The 20,203-nt window shown below is 39.3% G+C and overlaps 1 protein-coding gene across 1 annotated transcript; it reads left to right on the top strand.

Annotated features, from left to right (window-relative positions):
• Window positions 1-3,105: 3,105 nt before the first annotated feature.
• NECAP1 (NECAP endocytosis associated 1) lies at window positions 3,106-14,858 on the top strand. The gene is made up of 8 exons (XM_019713517.3): window positions 3,106-3,287; window positions 8,479-8,579; window positions 8,737-8,841; window positions 9,524-9,605; window positions 10,401-10,509; window positions 10,602-10,785; window positions 12,562-12,664; window positions 12,977-14,858. The coding sequence occupies exons 1-8, from the start codon at window positions 3,193-3,195 to the stop codon at window positions 13,023-13,025; spliced, it is 828 nt and encodes a 275-aa protein (XP_019569076.1). The 5' UTR covers window positions 3,106-3,192; the 3' UTR covers window positions 13,026-14,858.
• Window positions 14,859-20,203: the final 5,345 nt, after the last annotated feature.

Genomic DNA, 20,203 nt, shown 5'->3' with positions numbered 1-20,203 from the left:
AATCAAGATGCAGAACATTTCCATCACTCCACTCCACCTCAAATAGCCTTGTACCTCTTCCTATTCAATTCCTATGTTTGGTACCAGGCAATCACTTATCTAATTTCTGTAACTATAGTCTTTTCTAGAATTTCATATAAATGAAGCCATACAGTATGTACTCTTTTGGGCCTGGCTTCTTTTGTTTAGTGTAATGTTTTTGAGCTCTATCCATGTCATTGTGTTTATTAGTAGTTCAATTTTTTTTATTGCTATCACTGAGTATTAGTCATTTAATCCTCTTTATTGCTATCCTATATATTACAACTGTATATCAATATGACAGTATCCTATTATGTGGGTACACCACAAATTGTTTATTCACTTGTTGATAGACATTTTGTGTTATTGCCAGTTTTTAGCTATTGTAAACAAAGTTGCTATGAACATTTACATATATGTCTTTTTGTGGACGTATGTGTTATTTTCCCTTGGGTAAATATCTCAGAGTGGAACGTTGGGTCTTATGATAAATGTATGTTTAACTTTTAAGAAAACACAAAACTTTGTTTTCCAAAGTCATTGTGCCATTTTATCTCCCCACTAGCAATGTATGAAAGATGCTCCATATTCTTGCCAGCATGTTGTTGTTGTCATTTTCTTTTTAAGTGTGTAGTGTTATCTTGTGGTTTCTATTTAATTTACACACACACACACACACACACAATGAATGCAAGTCTTTTGTCAGATATATGTATTGTGAATATTTTCTTTCAGTCTGTGACTTGCATTTTCATTTTCTTAATGGTATTTTTTGAAGAGTAAAAACTTTTAATTTTGATAAAGTCTAAATTTTCAAATATTTTATGGCTTGTGGTATTTATATTTTATCTAAGAAATCTTTGCCTAACCTAAGTTTTCACAGATTTCATTTTTTTCCTAGTTTTATAGTTTTAGCTTCTGGTCCATTTGAGTTAATTTTTGTGAGATATGGGTTGACATATGGTGTGAGATATGGGTTGACATTTTTTTCCAGTTGTTCCAGCACAAGTTGTTGAAAAAAGTTTATCTTTTCCCATTGAATTGCCCTATCATCTTTGTCAAAATCATTTGACCATATAGATGTAGGCCTATTCTGGATTCTCTATATGCTACATTGATTTATGTGATCTGTATGTCTACCCTTATGCCAATATAACATTCTCTTGATTCATGTGTCTTGATTCTTTTTTCTTTTCTTTTTTATTTTGGAAGGGGAACGACTTTATTGGGGAACAGTGTGTACCTCCAGGACTTTTTTCCAAGTCAAATTGTTGTCCTTTCAATCTTAGTTGTGGAGGGTGCCATTCAGCTTCTAGTTGTCCTTTTACTCTTAGTTGTGGAGGGCGCAGCTCAGCTCCAGGTCCAGTTGCCGTTGCTAGTTGCAGGGGGTGCAGCCCACCATCCCTTGCGGGAGTCAAACCGGCAATGTTGTGGCTGAGAGCCTGCGCTCCAACCAACTGAGCCATTCGGGAGGCAGCTCAGCTCAAGGTGCCATGTTCAATCTTAGTTACAGGGGGCGCTGCCCACCATCCCTTGTGGGACTCGAGGAATTGAACTGGCAACCTTGTGGTTGAGAGCCCACTGGCCCATGTGGGAATCGAATTGGCAGCCTTCGGAGTTAGGAGCATGGAGCTCTAATTGCCTAAGCCACCGGGCCGGCCCATGTGTCTTGATTCTTTTTTTTGTTGTTCTTTGTTTTTTTAAAGTTTATTGGGGTGACAATTGTTAGTAAAATTACATAGATTTCAGGTGTAGAATTCTGTATTACATCATCTATAAATCCCATTGTGTGTTCACCACCCAGAGTCAGTTCTCCTTCCATCACCTTATATTTGTTCCCCCTTACCCTCATCTCCCATCCACCTTCCCCCTTACCCTCTGGTAACTACTAAACTATTGTCTGTGGTGTCTTGATTCTTGATGTGACATAGGGAAATTCTCCATCTTAGTTCTTAACTTTCAAAGTTGTTTTGGCTATTCTAGAACCTTTGTATTTCCATATGCATTTATAAATCAGATTGTTGATTTCTACAAAAAAAAGCCTGCTTAGATTTTGATTGGGATTGCATTGAATATACAAATCAATTTGGAAGAACTAACATCTTAACAATATTAAATCTTTCAGCACATGAACATATCTATTTAATGAGGTCTCTCAGCAATGTTAAATTTATCCCAAAGTATCTCATTTTTGATGCTATTGCAAATTTTTTTTCTTCTCATCATCCTCACCTTTTTTCTACCAGGTAAACAGGGGCTCTGCTTCCAGCTGTGCAGAGTCTCAGAGAAATTCAGTAGTGCAACAGACAGACTTTTTATATCTCGGTTTTGTCAATTGTTATCTGATGATTAAATCGTTTTAAGTGATAGTTTTGTGGCAAGTTTACATTTAGAGTGTACAGTAACATTTATAGAGAGCGTTCGGTAGGATATATCATTATAATAGAACTGGGAACAAATAGCAGCCATTAAATAGTTCATTATGCTTCCTGAAATTGCCAGGAATTGGGTTAATACCACTTAAGAGTTTAACAGAGTCAAATTTTCCAAACAGATAACCAGAAAATACAACTGAAAGTGAGGAATACCATTTCTAAAGGTGCCGTTGTGGAAAATATGAGGGGGGGAAAAGTGCTTTTAGGCAATTAATCAGGCTAAGCAATTTTAACGTTTAGAATCTGAAGGGTTAAAAAGCCACCAAGTCTACGACAGGATCATACATTTCCTGTAGGTACCCAGCTGGGGATTATCGATGTGCAGATACCCCTTTTCTGCCAGGAAACTACGGTTAACAATTGACTCTTGGAAGGAAAAATTTCGCCAGATTCCAAGAGGTTTCTCAGCCTCCCAGAGCATCGTGGGTACCGGCCGGGAGCAAGATGGCGCTTTCCCTCATTACCTTTCGGTGATGGAGATTTCCATAACGTGCGTCACGCACTGGGATGGCATCTTTGCCATTACTCAAGATGGTGAGCCGCGTAGCCTCACTGTTTCCAGGTTTCAAAATGGCTTTCCCAACCCCCGCCACTGGAGGTTAATCTCGGGAACCAAGATATACTGACGCGGAAGTAGCGTAAGCGGAAGTTGTCATGTACCGCAACTCCCTGCCCCCTCCATGTCCCGCCTCCGTCTCTACGCCCCGCCCCCGGTGGCACGGAGAGCAAAGCCAAGATGGCGGCCGAGTTGGAGTACGAGTCTGTCCTGTGTGTGAAACCCGACGTGAGCGTCTACCGGATTCCGCCCCGGGCCTCTAACCGCGGTTACAGGTACTAACCTCGAGGCCCTGCAGCACGTGCGTACCCGGTCGGGGATGACAGTTTCCTTCTCAGATAGCTCGCCGTGCGTCCCCGCCACTGCCAACTCTGAGTTGTCACTTTGCTAGCCTCCCCACCTGGGCTGTTATCGGCCTATCCTTCTGCTTTTACCCCACTCTAGACTGCCATCACCCTTGTTTCCGCTGCTTAAAAAAAAAATTGCCATCCTGCCTCTTCGATTTCTCCTCCCCTGGACCCCTCTGGGTTACCCATCGGTTCTCCATCACCCACATCCAGTCGTGCCTGCTTCTTCGTCAGTCACCTTTCCTTCCCTCTTCCCTGCGTCCTTCAGTTTGTCACCCTCATCTCCACCACCACGTTTCCAATACTCCGTGCACATGTGTGGGTCATCTTTGTGTTGTTGGACACTCTCAGGATGGTCTAATGTATCTTTTATGTTGGCAGCAAATACATCATCCACCATTTGGTTTTACCATCAGCTTTTCTGCCAGTGGGCAAAGGTTATCATACGTTTTCTAATGGTTGTCCATACTGTTTCTTTCCAATATATTTTCTCGATGATTATGTAGTATTTTCTACCTTCCTTCTCTTCCTTCACTCTTAACCTATGTATATTTCCCTCCAGAGTTAACCTGCCTTTTCTCTGTAGAGCTAAATTTGTGTTGTAACCTTGTAATTCAATGACTGTTAGTGTCTGGGGATGCTGTAGGAAGCCATGAAGTCATGTAGTGGAAAGAGTTGACACGTAACTCACTGGGTTGCGTGTTAAAAAACATGAGAATGGGCACTGGCAACTTAACAGCTGTATGATTTTGGACAAATCTCTTAACCTCTCCAAGTCTCAGTTTTCTCATCTGTAAAAATAGAAAAAATAGAAGTTAATGATAAAACCTGTTGTAGTTATGTGCCTCACAAAAGTTTTTGGAGGGTTAAATGAAATCATACAATAAATGTGAAAGAATTAGGAAACAGTAAAGCTGTATTTAAACATGTGGTACTGTTTTTATTCCATATCATCATCGTAATTTTCCTCTTGGCATTTATTATTACCTTGGCTAACAATTTATCCTCTCTCTATGTCCATTATTTTGTCTTGAATGACAAAATGAACCGAGGTTCATTTCTCATGGGTCATTATCTTTGTGCTTGCTGACTTGTGCACTAGATTCTGTGGGTTGTACCTTTTGACAAAGAGGTAGTCCTAATTTTAGGCTTTCAGTCAGACCCCAAATTGAGCATGAATAGAAATCTGTGTGTTTTTTTGCTGGTAGTACTATATGTGTGACTCATCTGAGACATCACCTTCTTTGGGAAGCCATCCTGGACCCTTCCATTCTGGCTTAGGTATGCTCTGTGCTTCCATAGCACCTATGTTTGTCTGTGTCACAGTGCGCTTCGTTCCGTATTGCAATTGATTGTTTGGTCTCCTATTTCTCTAGAGTGTAAGGAACTTGAGGTCTTTTTTAAGTTTGTATTCCCGGAATCTAGCACAGTGTCTGGCACATAGTGGGCACTCTGTAAATGTTGACTGAAAGAACAACTTAGTAGATTACACTTAATCACATAAATTAGCATTGCTTGAACTGTTAAATAAGGAAAATAAGTCATACCTTTCAACTTAAGGTGTTAAAACTTCCTAAAGGATATCATACACATTCAAATGGGATTCTATTCTTTTACTTCTTCTTCAAGGTTTTTTAAAGACCTTCTCTCATCTGCGTTTTCTACCTCCACTTTGTAGTTTATCCACACCCTTTATTCTTATGTCAATTAATTGCATTGAGCCATCAAAACAATTTCTTAATTTTCCCCTTTTACTCTTTTTCTCATTATCCTTCTATGTTTTCCATGCTTATTACTAATATTTCCTATTCCCCAAGAGACATTTTATCATCAGCCACTCTTACTATAGTGAGTGAATACAGCAGAACTAAGTTTGAATTGTGATTCTCATTTATTTGTTGGGTTACCTTTGGCAAGTCATTTAACTCTTCTGAGCTTTTGTTTCCTTACCTATAAAAATGGATGTAATACTACTTATGTTACGAGATACTCTCACTTAATTTTCACAAGAATGGGCATGCCTGGCACATAATAGATACTTGATAAATATTGCTTTTCTGTCTTTTTGTCTGCATAATCTTTCTTGTTGTTTGCCAGAACCCGTTTTCCATTATGAGCATGATTTATTCTCTAGGCTGCCATGAAAGGAAAAAATCCTTTCTTTTAGTGACTAATACTATTAGAAGGAATCAATAACTTTGATTCAACTAGTGTAAGCTGTTGCTTCCTGGACCAATGGAAGGAAAATTTAGGTTGATGAGAAATTTATAAATAGAAAATGGTTTCCTGACCTATAAAACTTTTTTTATTCATTGCTACCCTCCTTCCCAGCTAAATTAATATTAAATTCTATAGTATGTTTTAATGTAATGAAAAGAATGCTGGACTTTGAAGTTAGGCATTATTGCTTACTGTGTTATTGTCCTTTGTTGAGAGAGGGAGCGGGAAGAGAGAGAGAGAGAGAGAGAGAGAGAGAGAGAGAGAGAGAGAGAGAGAGAGGCTTTTCATGCATATTTCATATGGCTGCTGTAAGGATTTATTGCTAAAGTAAATGAAAATTTGTGAGATCAGTTTACAGTATTGTCAGAAGTATTCTCACCAAAACCAAGAGTTCTTCAGGCTAGGTCTTGGGAGTGTGAGAGGAACTAATGCTGAGGGCTGAGGGAAACTGCTGCCATGTTTTTGAATTTTGAATCTCAGTAACAAATTCACTTACAGAGAATTTGTTAAATATTGGCCACTAGACACACACAGTAATTAAGACAAGGATCCTGTCCAAACAAATACATCTTGTAAGCTTGTTCCTAATATTTTCAATAGCTATTTACACTATATCTAGCTCTTTGTGGTATGGTAGCCTAAGTAACAGCTGTTTTTTAAAAATTTATTAAGGGAACTTTAGAATGCTCTAATCTGGATCAGATTCAGGTACTTGAAGGTCTTTGAGAGCAGGGCATCAAGAGAGAAGGGGATGACAAAATCCTGTTCAACATCTGTGCTAATTTTAATCTTCACTTTCTTCCTTTCCACCTTTACTTACCCTTTTGTTAAACTCATCCTTCTATAGCTAAACTCGTTCAGATATACCCTGTTGTTACTTTTCTAACCTGGAAGTGTTGGTTTTCAGGGTCCTGAGGGATAAGTTATTAATAACTTTCACTTTGTCCTCCCTTTTCCATATTCCTGGCAAAACAAAATCAGAAATGCAATGTTTTGTAAAAATGTCCGTATTTAAATAGTGTCTTAAATTTCACTCAAATTCATTTATAACACAGATTATAAATACTCACTGTTTCCATGGACATTTGTATCTCTAGCCCACATGTCTTTCCTAAACTCTAGACTCATATTAAACTGTCCGTCTTCTCTTAAAAATCTACTAGACATCTCAAGCTCAGCATATGCCAAACTGAACTCCTGATCTTTCTTCCCAGACATGCCTTCCTCATCCCAGTTATTGGCAACTCCTTTGCTAAGGCTACAAACCTTGGAGTCATCCTTGACTTCTCTTTTTCTTCTACCTCACACCCAATTTGTTAGAAAATCCTGCTGCCTTTACCTTAAATACAGAGGGTGCCAAAAAAATGTACATACATTTGAAGACAGGAAAACTGTATTAAAATTGTAATACTCAATATATACTGATAAAAGATGAATACAAGTTACGTTTGACTTCTGCAATTACAAGAGGTGCTCAAAGTGGTTACCATCAGTTTCCAGGCACTTCTGATTACGACGAACTACTGCTTGAGTAATATTAACCCAAGTGTCCACTTGTACACATTCTTTTGCTATCTCTGGTGTATCCAGAATCTAGCTAATGTCTCTTACTAGTCACCATCATGACTCTCCTAGATCACTGCAATAGTGTTTTAAATAATGCCCCTGCTTGAATGACTTCAACACTCATATCTTTATATCTCTTCTACTCATAGCAAACAAAGTAGTTCTTTTAAAATAAAAAGGCGATTGTGTCACACCTCTGCTTAAAACTTGTAACAGCTCGACTCCTCCTTAACTGAGAGTAAAACCTAAAGTTCTTACAATGGCTTATAAGGCCCAGCATAATCTGGCCTTCTGTTCTGTTAGCTTTTCTACTTTGTCTCTATTTTAATGACGGTGGCCTCCTTGCTTGAGTGCATACATTCCAGACATGCTCCTACCTTAGCACCTTTGCACTAGCTGCTTCCTATGCCTGGGATGCTTTTCAAACCCCGGTTGTCTTCATGGGTAACTCTCACATTCTACACATTTTTGCTCACATTTCGCCTTGTTAATAAGGCTACCCTAACCACTCTCACTGCAGTTTTCAAATGCTGCAACCTGTTTACTCTCTCTACCCTCCCAATCTCCCTCTTCTGCCTCTGCATTTTCTTTTTACCTTAGCATTCACCACCTGATGAGATATTAATTATTTCACTTATTTATTATGTTTCCTTTTTATTGTACATCTTCTATTAGAATGTAAGCCTCACAACCGCAGGAGTCTGATTTTGTTCACTGCTGTATCCAAGCTCCTAAAACAGTGTCCGTGACTTAATGCGTACTCTGTAAATATTGGTTAAATTCAATGAAAAGAATATTATTGAACTCCAGAATCCCCAAATAGTAACATTGTGTTGTTTGTTTTGGACTGTGTGTTAACATGAATCAACTATGTAGAGGGGATCATGAGTTATGCTTTTTTAAATTAACATCCTTCACTTTGTATAGTTAAATTGTTTTCTTGTGATGAGAACTTTTTTATTTTTTATTGGGGGATATTGGGGAACAGTGTGTTTTTCTAGGATGACAAGTCGTTATTTTTCAATCTAGTTGTGGGGGTCACAGCTCAGATCCAAGTCAAGTCGGTCTTTTCAATCTAGTTGTGGAGGGCGCAGCTCACTGGCCAATGTGGGACTTGAACTGGCGATCTTGGTGTGAAGAGCTTATGCTCTAACCAACTGAGCCATCCGGCCGCCCCTCATGAGTTATTCTTATTGATCACTTAATAGGTAGAAATAGTAAGCAATCCAAGACAGGGAAATAGAAATATGGCAAATGATTCTGCATAGGGTTTTTGTATATTAAAGACATGGACCTGAGGCCTGAGGTTTCCTATAATATTTTCCTATCCTAGGGCTTCTGACTGGAAATTAGACCAGCCTGATTGGACTGGTCGCCTCCGAATCACTTCAAAAGGGAAGATTGCTTATATCAAACTCGAAGATAAAATTTCAGGTAATCTATGCTTTTGACTCTCTACCATATTAAGGATATTGATTTGTTGTGCTTTTGTAAGTATCTTTAAGTTGGGGACTGAAGTAGAAATACTTGTTAATTAGAGTTTTAGATTTTTGCTTCCTTTGCTCAAAGAAGTCTTTCTTTTACCTGTCAGGGGAACTCTTTGCTCAGGCACCAGTAGAACAATATCCTGGTATTGCTGTGGAGACAGTGACAGATTCCAGCCGCTATTTTGTAATTCGGATCCAGGACGGTACTGGTAAGGGATCTGGGATTTGAAATGGGATGAGGTTGGGAAAATAGTTAATGCGTTTCAATAAAAGTATGTCCTGATCTTATTTATCTTCAGTTTACTAAATTTTCCCTCCTCTTTCTGTAAAGTTAACTGTAGTTATGAAAGAAGGATTAACATGTTATTTGTAATAGACATGAACACAAGTTCAAGACATGGTAATTAGTCGGTAAATGTAAATAAATCAAAGTGTATATCTAACAAAAGAATTTACACTTATTGCCCATTCATTGTTTGTAGTGGTTTTTGGTGGGACCATCATAAATCATCTGTATCTAGGCCAATCATTATCTTTTCTCCATTGTCTGTATCAGAGGTTGGCAAACTTCTTCTGTAAACAGACAGATATTTAGATTTTACAGGCCAAGTGGTCTCTATAGCAACTACTCAGTTCTGTTGTTGTAGTGTGAAAGCAGCCACGGGTAATATGTAAACAAATTGGTGGGGTTGTGTTTCAGTAAAACTTTATTTTACTGAAAACAAGCTACGCCGCATTTGGACCACGGGCTGTATGTAGTTTGCAAACCCCTGGTCTGTGAGAAGATGATTGACATTGTCAGACTTCAGGTTGGGTAACTTACATTTTCATTGGACAGAATTTTCCCCTGGGGCACTTCCTATTCTGAGTATTCCTGTCTTCTTCCCCCAGGGCGTAGTGCTTTCATTGGCATTGGCTTCACAGATCGGGGTGATGCATTTGACTTTAATGTCTCCTTGCAAGATCACTTCAAGTGAGTGAAGCTCATCCTAGTTACCAGGTTAAATGGTTTGGGGAAAGCTGCTTCGCAGTTGAATGGGCACTGTCACTTTACCCTCTTTATTTGGTAAACAAGTTTATTATGAATATAAATCTTCCCATTGATTCTTTGTCCGTATATTATCTTTGTATCTAGTTTATCCTTTCCTTATAGCCCAGAATATGTTTTTGATTCCTTGTACAATGGTTTGAGATGATGCTTTTGTTTATGCCTCTGGGGGTGCTCTTGCTTTTAGGTGGCTGAGAGAGGCATGCAGTAACAGGGCTGTATATGAGATATGTGGGGAGTTACATGCCAGTTTTGTTACTTCATATAGTGACATGTTTTGTGCCTATTGCAACATTTCTTCAGACCACCTGACTTTGGCGTAGCTATGGTGGACAGCACCATCCACGCTGTCGCTTCCTACCTCAAGGCACATACCTCTGCTTTTCTGCCTCAGAAGGCCAGTTAATACAGGGGTACAACCTGGAAGGACTGAGGAATTAACGTTCCTTCAGGGGCAGCCCTTACCCAGGCGAATGGGAATTGGTGACTAAATGCCCTCCTTCGGAGGGGCAAGTTTACTGTACATTATGTTTCATTCCTCAGTGGTATTGAGCCCCAGTTGCCCTCTTTCTTGCCCCCCCCCCCTTCCCTTTAACTCTTCTGTTCCCTCACTGTGCTTTCTGGAATCTTGTTTTGCATAAATTAGCTACACTAAAATTTGCGTGTCAAACCCTGCTTTCAGGGAATCCCAAATTAAGATAACTTACTCTTTTACTGAAGGTGGGTAAAGCAGGAATCTGAGATTTCCAAAGAATCTCAGGAAATGGACACTCGTCCCAAGTTGGATCTGGGCTTCAAGGAAGGACAGACCATCAAGTTGAGTATTGGGGTGAGTATGGTTTTTCCCCCCTTTCCTATATTTCCATAAGCCTGTGACCTCTTTTTTTCTCTCTCGCTCTCCTTCTTTTTCTTCTTTTGTAGAACATTACAACCAAGAAAGGAGGTGCTTCTAAGCCCAAGACTGCAGGGACTGGGGGCCTAAGCTTACTCCCACCCCCACCTGGAGGCAAAATCACTATTCCCCCACCTTCCTCCTCAGTTGCCATCAGCAATCATGTCACTCCACCACCCATTCCAAAATCTAACCATGGAGGTAGTGATGCAGGTAAATCTCTCTAGTACTTTTAACTTTCAGAAATCATATCTTAGGTTGTAATTGGAGAACACCTTTTTGTCAAGGAGAGTGTTGATGTTTTTGTTATCAATTGGCACTTGGTACTGACAAAGTGATTTCTGGCAGCCTCTAGCAAGGGAGCAAAGCTTTTCTAGTGGACCGAGAGTCATGGTATGTGGTAGGTTCTTTGGCAGAAAATGGGTGGATATCAAAAAGACTATTTCCTTCATTGTACCTTGGTTAGGTGCTAGTAGGCCTGAGTCAGATGAACCAAGATTTCAGTCATGCCTCTGCCCCTTTATATCTGAATATGCTTGGTAACATTACTTAAAGTCTCTTGAGTTTCAGTATCTTGATCTGCAAAATAGAGACGTAAAACCACCCCAGGATTGCGAAGGTTAAGTAATGTGAGGGCACCTAGCACACTACTTGGCACATAGTAACCATTCAGTAAATGTTATTTCTTAATCTTTTTCATTTCTTCACCAGGGAAGTTGGGAGAAAATGAGACATCTGTGTTTGTGAATGCATTTTTGTTGTTCTTTACTATCTGGTGGGGAAAATAATAGATATATTTACATTTAAAGAATTGCAAAGATTAGAACTCAGAAAGGAATTTTCCTAAGACTAGAGAATCAGGTATTATAGTCTGGAAGTTATAATAAGTGTTAACCAGAAGACACTGGAGATAATATCTAAGATTTATTCTTTATTTTTTAAATTAAATTTTTTATTTTGAGACAATTGTACATTCATATGAAGTTATAAAGATAATACCAAGAAATCCCTCGTATCCTTTACCCAGTTTCCCTCAATGGTAACATTTTACAAAACTGTAGTCTAATATCTCAGCCAGGAAATTGACATTGATACTGTCTACTGCTTAGATTTCACCAGTTTTTAAAAAATTTTTTTATTAAATTTATTGGGGTGACAATTGTTAGTAAAATTACATAGATATCAGGTGTACAATTCTGTATTACATCATCTATAAATCCCATTGTGTGTTCATCACCCAGAGTCAGTTCTCCTTCCATCACCATATATTCGATCCCCCTTACCTTCATCTCCCACCCCCCAACCCCCACCCCCCTTACCCTCTGGTAACCACTAAACTATTGTCTGTGTCTATGAGTTTCTGTTTCTCATTTGTTTGTCTTGTTCTTTTGTTGTTTTTGGTTTATATACCACATATCAGTGAAGATTTCACCAGTTTTACGTGTTCTCATTTGTGTGTATATGTGCAGTTGTATTGTGTGTAGGTTTCTGGGTTCATCACCATGGTCAGCATACAGAACATTTCTATCACTATAAGGATCCCTTGTGTCACCCTTTAATAACCATCCCTCCCTCCCTCCCAGTCTTTTCCCCTCCTCACCCTCCCCATCAGTCCCTAACTTTTGGCAACCACTAATCTGTTTTCCATCTCTATACTTTTGTCACTTCAGGAATGTTATATAAATGGAATCGTATAGTATATAATCTTTTGGGATTGGCTTTTTCCACTCAGCCTAATTCCCTTGAGCTTTCATCCAAATTGTTGTGTATATCAATAGTTTCTTCCTATTTATTGCTGAGTAGTATTCCATGGCAATAAATACATGCTGTGGATGTACCACAGCATGTTTAACCATCACCCATGTAAAGATATCTGGGTTGTTTCCAATTTTTGGCTATTATAAATAAAGCTGCTGTATATAGATTTTTGTGTGAACATATGTTTTTATTTCCTGTTCCTCCTTTTTTCTTCTTTTACCTTGTATTCAGATGTCCTTTTAGATCTGGATTCTCCTGCTCCTGTCACCACATCAGCACCAGCGCCAGTGTCTTCAAACAATGACTTGTGGGGAGACTTTAGCACTGCATCCAGGTATGGGTGTAACATACTCTCGCTCAGGGTATGGATAATATGTACAGTCAGACGAAATCTTAGATCAGGGCATTCGTAGGTAATATAGAGTCTTTGGCAGGAATTCTAGGTAAGGAAGTATAGGAGTACTGGGATGGTGAGATAAGAAAACTGTAAGGTGAAGCTGGAGGTGGGTATTTCAGGCCTTGCTAAGTAGAATTGCTGTGAAGTTTCAGAAATTTTGGGTAGCAATTTTTTTGAAACTATTAAGTAAAGAATGGAGTAGCTGTCCTAATACTATGCCTTTGGCTTTCTCTCTGTTCTGTCTTGCAGCTCTGTTCCAAACCAGGCACCACAGCCATCTAACTGGGTCCAGTTCTGAATAGCATGGGCAGGACATTAAGGACAGACTTGAAGAATAAAAATGACCTTGAGGGCACCAATCTGTGAGGGAAGTTAGGAATCCCTTCTCTCCCCAGAACCAAAATAACTGGACAATCTTTCATAGCTTCGCTATTACGTTCAAGCTGGTTTATGTCGCTCCCCTATGTTGTTACTTGCTGTACAGCCAAGAAAGTATCTCTTATCTCCTCTTCATCAAGGCAGGGGAGTAGTGGGTTTTCTCATACTTGTGGCTGACTATGCAGGGCTTAAAAGGCCAGGGTCTCTGTGAGGGGGAAATGACCTCCCACATCTGCATAATTTTTCTCCGTCTTTTAAATTCTTTAACATTTCAGAATCATCTCATGACCCTGTGTGTCTCTTTGTGAAGCCCTATTGAGTTTTTTCAGGAGGGACAGAAACCTTGAAATTTCTTTTCTGCTAACCCAAGACTCTGAAAATGGACAGACTGACCTCAGTGTTTACAAATTTAGAATTTTGATAGAGATGGAAATGAAGAAGGACCTGTTTCTTGGGTCTGTGCTATATATCCTCCTTCAGGCTTATCCAATTCAGTGAACATCTAGTGCTGAGTGCAGCTCCATCACCCTCTCATGCGTTTACATGTCTCTTCCTATAATAAGAGGGTTGTGTTGGTGGAGCCTCCGCTGTTCTTTTGTTTGTTGAATAGTGCAACATCTTTGATCAGTGGGTGTCTCTTGGATGAAGGAGAGTCAAGGAGCTCTGTTTTCCAAGTTACATTCTAGAGAAGTGTTTACAGTAAGTCTTCAACGTCATCAGTAGGTTTTGTGACTTTAAACAACTTACAACAAAACCAGTTTTACCATGGGCTAATTGATATAAACAAGAGTTAAGTTCCTATGGCGTATCATCAACAGTATGACAAAATGACATTATTGGAGGACCTGTACTTTCTTGCTGCTCCATCTCATTGCTACACTTGAAGCACAGCGTTATTTTGTATTTGTCCCATTGTTTGACCTAAAGTTGAGGGTTTAGAATTTTTAACCTGATTTGTAGAGCACAGAGGTTGAAAGCACTTGACTCTTATTCAGTACCCGCATTGCCTTGCTGCCTGGGTACCTGGCCCCTTTCCATAAACATTTGCTTTTCAGTCTATCTAATTCTTCAATAAAAAAGCTGCTATTATATGTATCATCATTTATGAAGGAAGCTGGAGAATCACAGCTTTACCTGTGATAGGTTTTGCCTAAGTTACAGTTTTGATACCCATCGCCCAGGATATCTCAAAAACAAGTTGCTCTCCCATCACTTCTTTTCCTTTGCCCCACCATTCCTTTTACAATGCTGTGAAGAGAGTTCCGTTTCTTAGTTGATTGGGCACTATCTGTTTCGTTTGTTAATTGGCAATTTTGAGGATGAAATGGGAGGATATTATTTCTTCCCTTAGCACCTGTTTGGACGTGTGTACTCTAGCTGAATGGAGTCCTTATATTTAGTTTCAAAATATGTTCTCTGTCCTAGATTTCCTCCTTGACTCTTTTTAACTTTGAATCCATCCTTTTTTCATTGCCTCCACTTCTAGGCAGCTCTATACTTGTAGAGCCATGGCGGGGCATTTTAAAATTCCAATAGAAAACACTAAAAGGAAAGTCTATAGAATCACTAGTGACTAACTATTGGGAACCTATTTTCTCAATTTTCCTCCATGTTGTGTTCTTTGTATTCTCAAGATGATAATATATTATGTATTTGAATTGCTGAAAAATTGATGATGAAGTTTAAGATATATGTATATAAAGCGTATGCTGTATTGGTGCAATAATGGTAATTAAAAGTATGGAAAAAAGTAGTGTCGCTTTATCTTTTAATTTGCCTGTTTCATTACCTTTTTTATTTAATTGATACAATATAAATGGGCCAGTAGGTAATAAAAAGACATTTTATAGCTATTATTCTTTTTCAAGAAATAGGAGCTTTTAAGAAGTTAGGCTACACTCTGCTCATGGTTCTAAACCCCCAGAGTAATCCTAGAGATTCCTTATATTCAGTATTTATTTGCTGGTACTGTTAATTTTACTTGCTTCAAGTTATCTTCATGTTTCTAGGCCACCTCTCACATCCTAGAACTATTATATAATCAGCATAAATGAAGGAAATCAGGGTAAGAGACAAAACTAAAGTCAGAGTCAGAGACTGGAAGCCAGAGGGATCTTGGAATTCTTATTCAGTGATTGTTACAGGAGAAGAATCAGAATAATATGCGTGCTTTTTTTTTTTTGTGTGTGTGTGTGAAGTAACATACTGTTCTCTCCAGAGATTCCAACATAGCTCCCCATTTGCTCTCCTAGGGTCGGGATTCACTGGCTTCCCCAACCAAGGCCTTTCTTACATTACTGAGGTGTGAGGCACTGTCACTGATAGAAGTATATCCTAATCCTCAGGTTTCGTTTGGGGAAAAATGTCTTCAATCAGTGTTGAATTGTGAACCTTTATTACTCCTCACTTCCTCCATTCTCATAACCTAGGTAGTCAGCTTATCTGTAGCTTTCTTAGCTCCAATTCAGTTTACATGTTGCCACCAGAATAATCTTCCTAAAACCAAGTCCTGCTCATGCCCTTTCCTCCCCTACTCATTGCTTTTAATGATTTTCCTTTGCTTACAGAATAAAGTCCAAAGTACCATTTCATTCTCAACTTTCAGTTTTCCTTTTTACTCACAGTATGCGCCAGCAAACCAGGGTACTAGTCATTTTTCAAATATCAGCACTATGACACTGAATGCTTACTAAAATTCTCTCTGCTTAGAATACCTTCCCTTCCATATCTGCCTGTTGAAATCCTTCCCATCCCTAAAGCTAGCACGAATACTACTTCATGAAATGTTACCTATCCTTTCACCCTGATCTCTCATTTTCTTTGGGTTGCTGTTGAACTCTTCCTCATTAGTTCGTAAGCTCTTCGAATATGAGGACCATGTCTTCATTTTTATCTGCTCACTGTACTTGCCATATGTCTTTCTAGATAGTAGATGCTCCTTAACTACTTGTTGAATTAATAGTGATTTCAGTGAAGAAGGACTAGAAGGGGTATTTTCCTTTACTCATTCTCACTTGGGTTGTTCCTAGCTACATGACAAATATTCCTTATATGTTTTGTCATAGTTGCAGAAAATCTCATTTATGTGCTCCAGAGTCAATCAATATTAGGGATCAAGAAGCAGTGGTGAAGACATTTTACTTTGGTACTTAGACCTGATGGCCTGGGAAAAGGAAAATTGGATAGTGTATGGGACAGCTGCTGATAAATTTGGTAGCTTACTGTATTATTTTAATTACCATAACTGCCTAAAGAATACACTGCACTTTCGTTATATTTTAGTTATTTTCTAGCTTTAAAAAAAAATCATTTCTGTTATTGCCTCTTTACTACACGTGAAGAAAACTACACATGGTTTGTGACTATAGAATTCAAACTCAAGCTTTTCCCATCAATTACATAGTCTCTTGAGAAAGAAAAGAAAAAGTTTATTTGTAGGTCCCTTAAGCTGGAGGATGTATAGGCTTGTGATGGTTTTCACAGCAATTTTATGGTCTGGCATTTATTTCAGAAATTTATAAGAATTGCTATTTTTTGACCCCTTTTGAAAGAAATCAAGATATAGGGATGGTATCTCTTTTTAAAAAAAGCTCTGGCATACTTGAATTGCCTATAGCTGAGCCAAGAGTAAAATACTTGTCCATTGTGACCTCTCCTTCCATCCTATCAATCTAAAGATAGTGTTGTCCCTCTCAGACACACTAATGCATTAAGACCCATTATGATTTGTAAAATTTTGCTTTTCAGTATTTTCTTTTTTCTTATTGTGTGCTCTGCCATTGAACCTGTAATAGGAAAGAAAGCTCATTGGAGCACTTTGTGCGTTTTATGTAGCTGCATGTCAGCTTGGGGCCACTAGAGGGCGTGCTCCTTGTAGCGAGTAGCACAATTGTAGGAAATGCTCAGATTTGGTGGAGATGGGAAGCATTTAAAAATAAAGACATAAATGAAGACTGTCAAGGACATTTTATCTATGCTGTCTAAATGCATTGATTCAAAATTTGTAGGGAATGTGGAAAAATAGCGATTTGGACAGGCAGAAAATGAAGTACAGAATAATACTTCCTTCAGACTTTAATACTTAAATATTTGAATGGGGAATATACTCATTAATTTTCATACCCCCTCCCTCCCCGAGTCCCACCAAAATAGATGATTAATGGGCTCTAAAGAATAGTGTTTATGAGCATGGGTATGGGAGGAAACAGATGGCCTTGGTAAAAAAAATTTGCTACTTACTGGCTTTTTGACATTGGGCAAGTTATTTAACATTTGTTTGCCTTCGTTTCCTCATATGCAAAATGAGGATAATAGTTCCTATTTTATAGAGTATTTTGACAATAAAGTAAGTTAAAATTTTAAAGTGCTTAGAACAGGGCTTGGCACATGGTAAACTATGTTAGTGCTACTACTACTGCTGCTTGGCTTGGTTTTTTTAATTTATTTTAATTTTTTATTAGGGAACATTGGGGAACAGTGTGTTTTTCCAGGACCTATCAGCTCCAAGTCAAGTCATTGTTTTCAATCTAGTTGTGGAGGGTGCAGTTCACTGGCCCATGTGGGAATCGAACCAGCGATGTTGGTATTATGAACACTGCGCATTAACCAACTGAGCGAACTGGCGCCCCTGGAGTGGTATTCTAATTCTGGCTATTAGAATGTGCAATAAGATGGTAAGTATATAGGCAACATGATGGGCTTTTCTTTTTTAAAATATTTAATTTTTGAGATATAACTGACATATAACATTGTATACATTTAAGTGTACATGTTAATTTGATACATTTATATATTGCGATATGATTACCACCATAGTGTTAGATAACATTTCTATCACATCACATAATTATCATTTCTTTTTTTGTGGTGGGAACAATTAAGATGTAGTCTCTTAGTAGCTTTGAAGTTTATAATACAGTATTGTCTGTAATGGCTGTGCTGTACATCAGATCTCTAGGACTTAAGTGTCTACTGGTTGCAAGTTTTTTACCTTTAAACCACATCTCAATCCCCCCTCTTCCCCCAGCCCCTGGTAACCACCAATCTACTCTGTTTCTATGAATTTGGCTTTTTTAGGGGTGGCCCGGTGGCTCAGGCGGTTGGAGCTCCGTGCTCCTAACTCCGAAGGCTGCCAGTTTGATTCCCACATGGGCCAGTGGGCTCTCAACCACAAGGCTGCTGGTTCAACTCCTCGAGTCCCGCAAGGGATGGTGGGCTCCGCCCCCTGCAACTAAGATTGAACACAGCACCTGAGCTGAGCTGCCACTGAGCTCCCAGATGGCTCAGTGGGCTGGAGCGCATCCTTTCAACCACAAGGTTGCCGGTTCACTCCCGCAAGGGATGATGGGCTGCACCCCCTGCAACTAGCAACAGCAACTGGACCTGGAGCTGAGCTGTGCCCTCCACAACTAAGATTGAAAGGACAACAACTTGACTTAGAAAAAAGTCCTGGAAGTACACACTGTTCCCCAATAAAGTCCTGTTCCCCTTCCCCAATAAAATCTTTAAAAAAAAAAAAAAAGAATTTGGCTTTTTCAGATTTCACATAGAAGCGGGATTATATAGTATTTCTGTGTCTGCCTTATCTCACTCAATCATACCCCCAGGGTCCATCCATGTTGTGGCAAATGGCAGGATTTCCTTTCTCATGACTGAATAATACTCTTGGGTTCGTATACCATACCTTTATCCATTCATTATAAATGAGCACTTACGTTGTTTCCATATCTTGGCTATTGTGAATAATGCTGCAGTAAACGTGGGAATGCATGTCTCTCTTTGATATCCTGTTTTCAGTTCCTTTGGCTATATACCCAGAAGTGGAATTTTAGATTATATTGTAGTTCTATTTTTAGTTTTTTGAGGAAACTCCGTACTGTTTTTCATAGTGGGTGTACCAATTTGCTTTCCCACCAACAGTGTGCAGATGTTCTCTTTTTTTCCCCCATATCTTTGCCAACCCTTGTTATCTTTTGTCTTCTTGAGGATAGCCCTTCTAAGAGGTGTGAAGTGATGTTTCCTTGTGGTTTTGATTTGCATTTTCTTGTTGATTACTGGTGTTGAGCATCTTTCCATGTGAATGGGCCCCAAACATCACTCCTACCAGTCTGAGCCTCAGAATGGAGTTCCTTTCTCCCTCTTTTCTTCTGAGACTCTAATGATGTGTGGATTATTTGTCTTAATGGTTTCCCATAAGTCCTGTAGGCTTTTCCTCCCTTTCCATTTTTTTCTTTTTGTTCCTTTGGATAATTTCAATTGATCTGTCTTCTCGATCACTGATTCTTCTGCTTGGTTGAGTCTGTTGTTGAAGCTCTTGAATTCTTCAGTTCAGTCATTATATTCTTCAGGTCCACAATTTCTATGTGGTTCTTTTTTATGTTCTCTTTGTTGAACTTCCCATTTTTTTCTTGAATTGTTTTTCTGATATCATTAAATTGTTTACTTGTGTTTTCTTGTATATCTCTGAGCATCTTTAGAACAACTATTTTGAATTCCTTGTCAGGTAATTCCTGATTTCCATTTTTGGGGGCCAGTTACTAGAGGTTTACTGTATTCTTTTAAATGTTTCCCTGATTCTTTGTTATCCCTGCAGCTATTGTAGTTGTCTGTTTGAGGCAGTCACCTCTTGCAAACTTGTGGACTGATTTTGGTGAGGGAAGATATTCACTTGTACGTGGGAGCATGCTGGAGCATGTGTGCCGCCAAGTCTAGCAGTGCAGGGTGCCAAATGCTGGGTGTGCAGTTGCTCTGGATCTGTGGGGGGGGGGGGGGGACATGATGTGGTTTCAGCTCAGGCTGCTGAGGTCCACAGCATCGACTACTGTGATCCTTGGTGAGCACTGCAGGGGGTCACAGAGGCTGTAAAGGCTTTTGGGGTCCTCTACAATGCCTCCAGGTCCAGGGCTAGAGACCGGGGCAGCCAGTGATGGTGGCTAGGGCCAGTGGTGTGTGCACACTTGTTTGTGGGGACCAGCTACAGGTGCTTATGGAGTGACTGCGACCAGTTACAGAAATACACATAATGGTGGGAGCCAGGGCAGGTAGCAAGGCTGGAGCCAGCTATGGGCTTACTGGCAGATACAGGGGCCCTGTCTGTTG

The sequence above is a fragment of the Rhinolophus sinicus genome, chromosome 1, assembly GCF_057876585.1.
Source record: "Rhinolophus sinicus isolate RSI-liver-muscle chromosome 1, RSI-T2T, whole genome shotgun sequence".
Taxonomy (NCBI): Eukaryota; Metazoa; Chordata; class Mammalia; order Chiroptera; family Rhinolophidae; genus Rhinolophus; species Rhinolophus sinicus.
This window is presented reverse-complemented; position numbering and strand designations above follow the sequence as displayed.

Excerpts from the sequence above, each read along its gene's own strand:
- NECAP1 (XM_019713517.3), top strand. The coding sequence starts at position 3,193 with ATGGCGGCCGAGTTGGAGTACGAGTCTGTCCTGTGTGTGAAACCCGAC. Across the intron at positions 8,580-8,736 it reads ACTCGAAGATAAAATTTCAG|GGGAACTCTTTGCTCAGGCA; the intron begins GTAATCTATGCT and ends TTTACCTGTCAG. Across the intron at positions 9,606-10,400 it reads TCCTTGCAAGATCACTTCAA|GTGGGTAAAGCAGGAATCTG; the intron begins GTGAGTGAAGCT and ends CTTTTACTGAAG.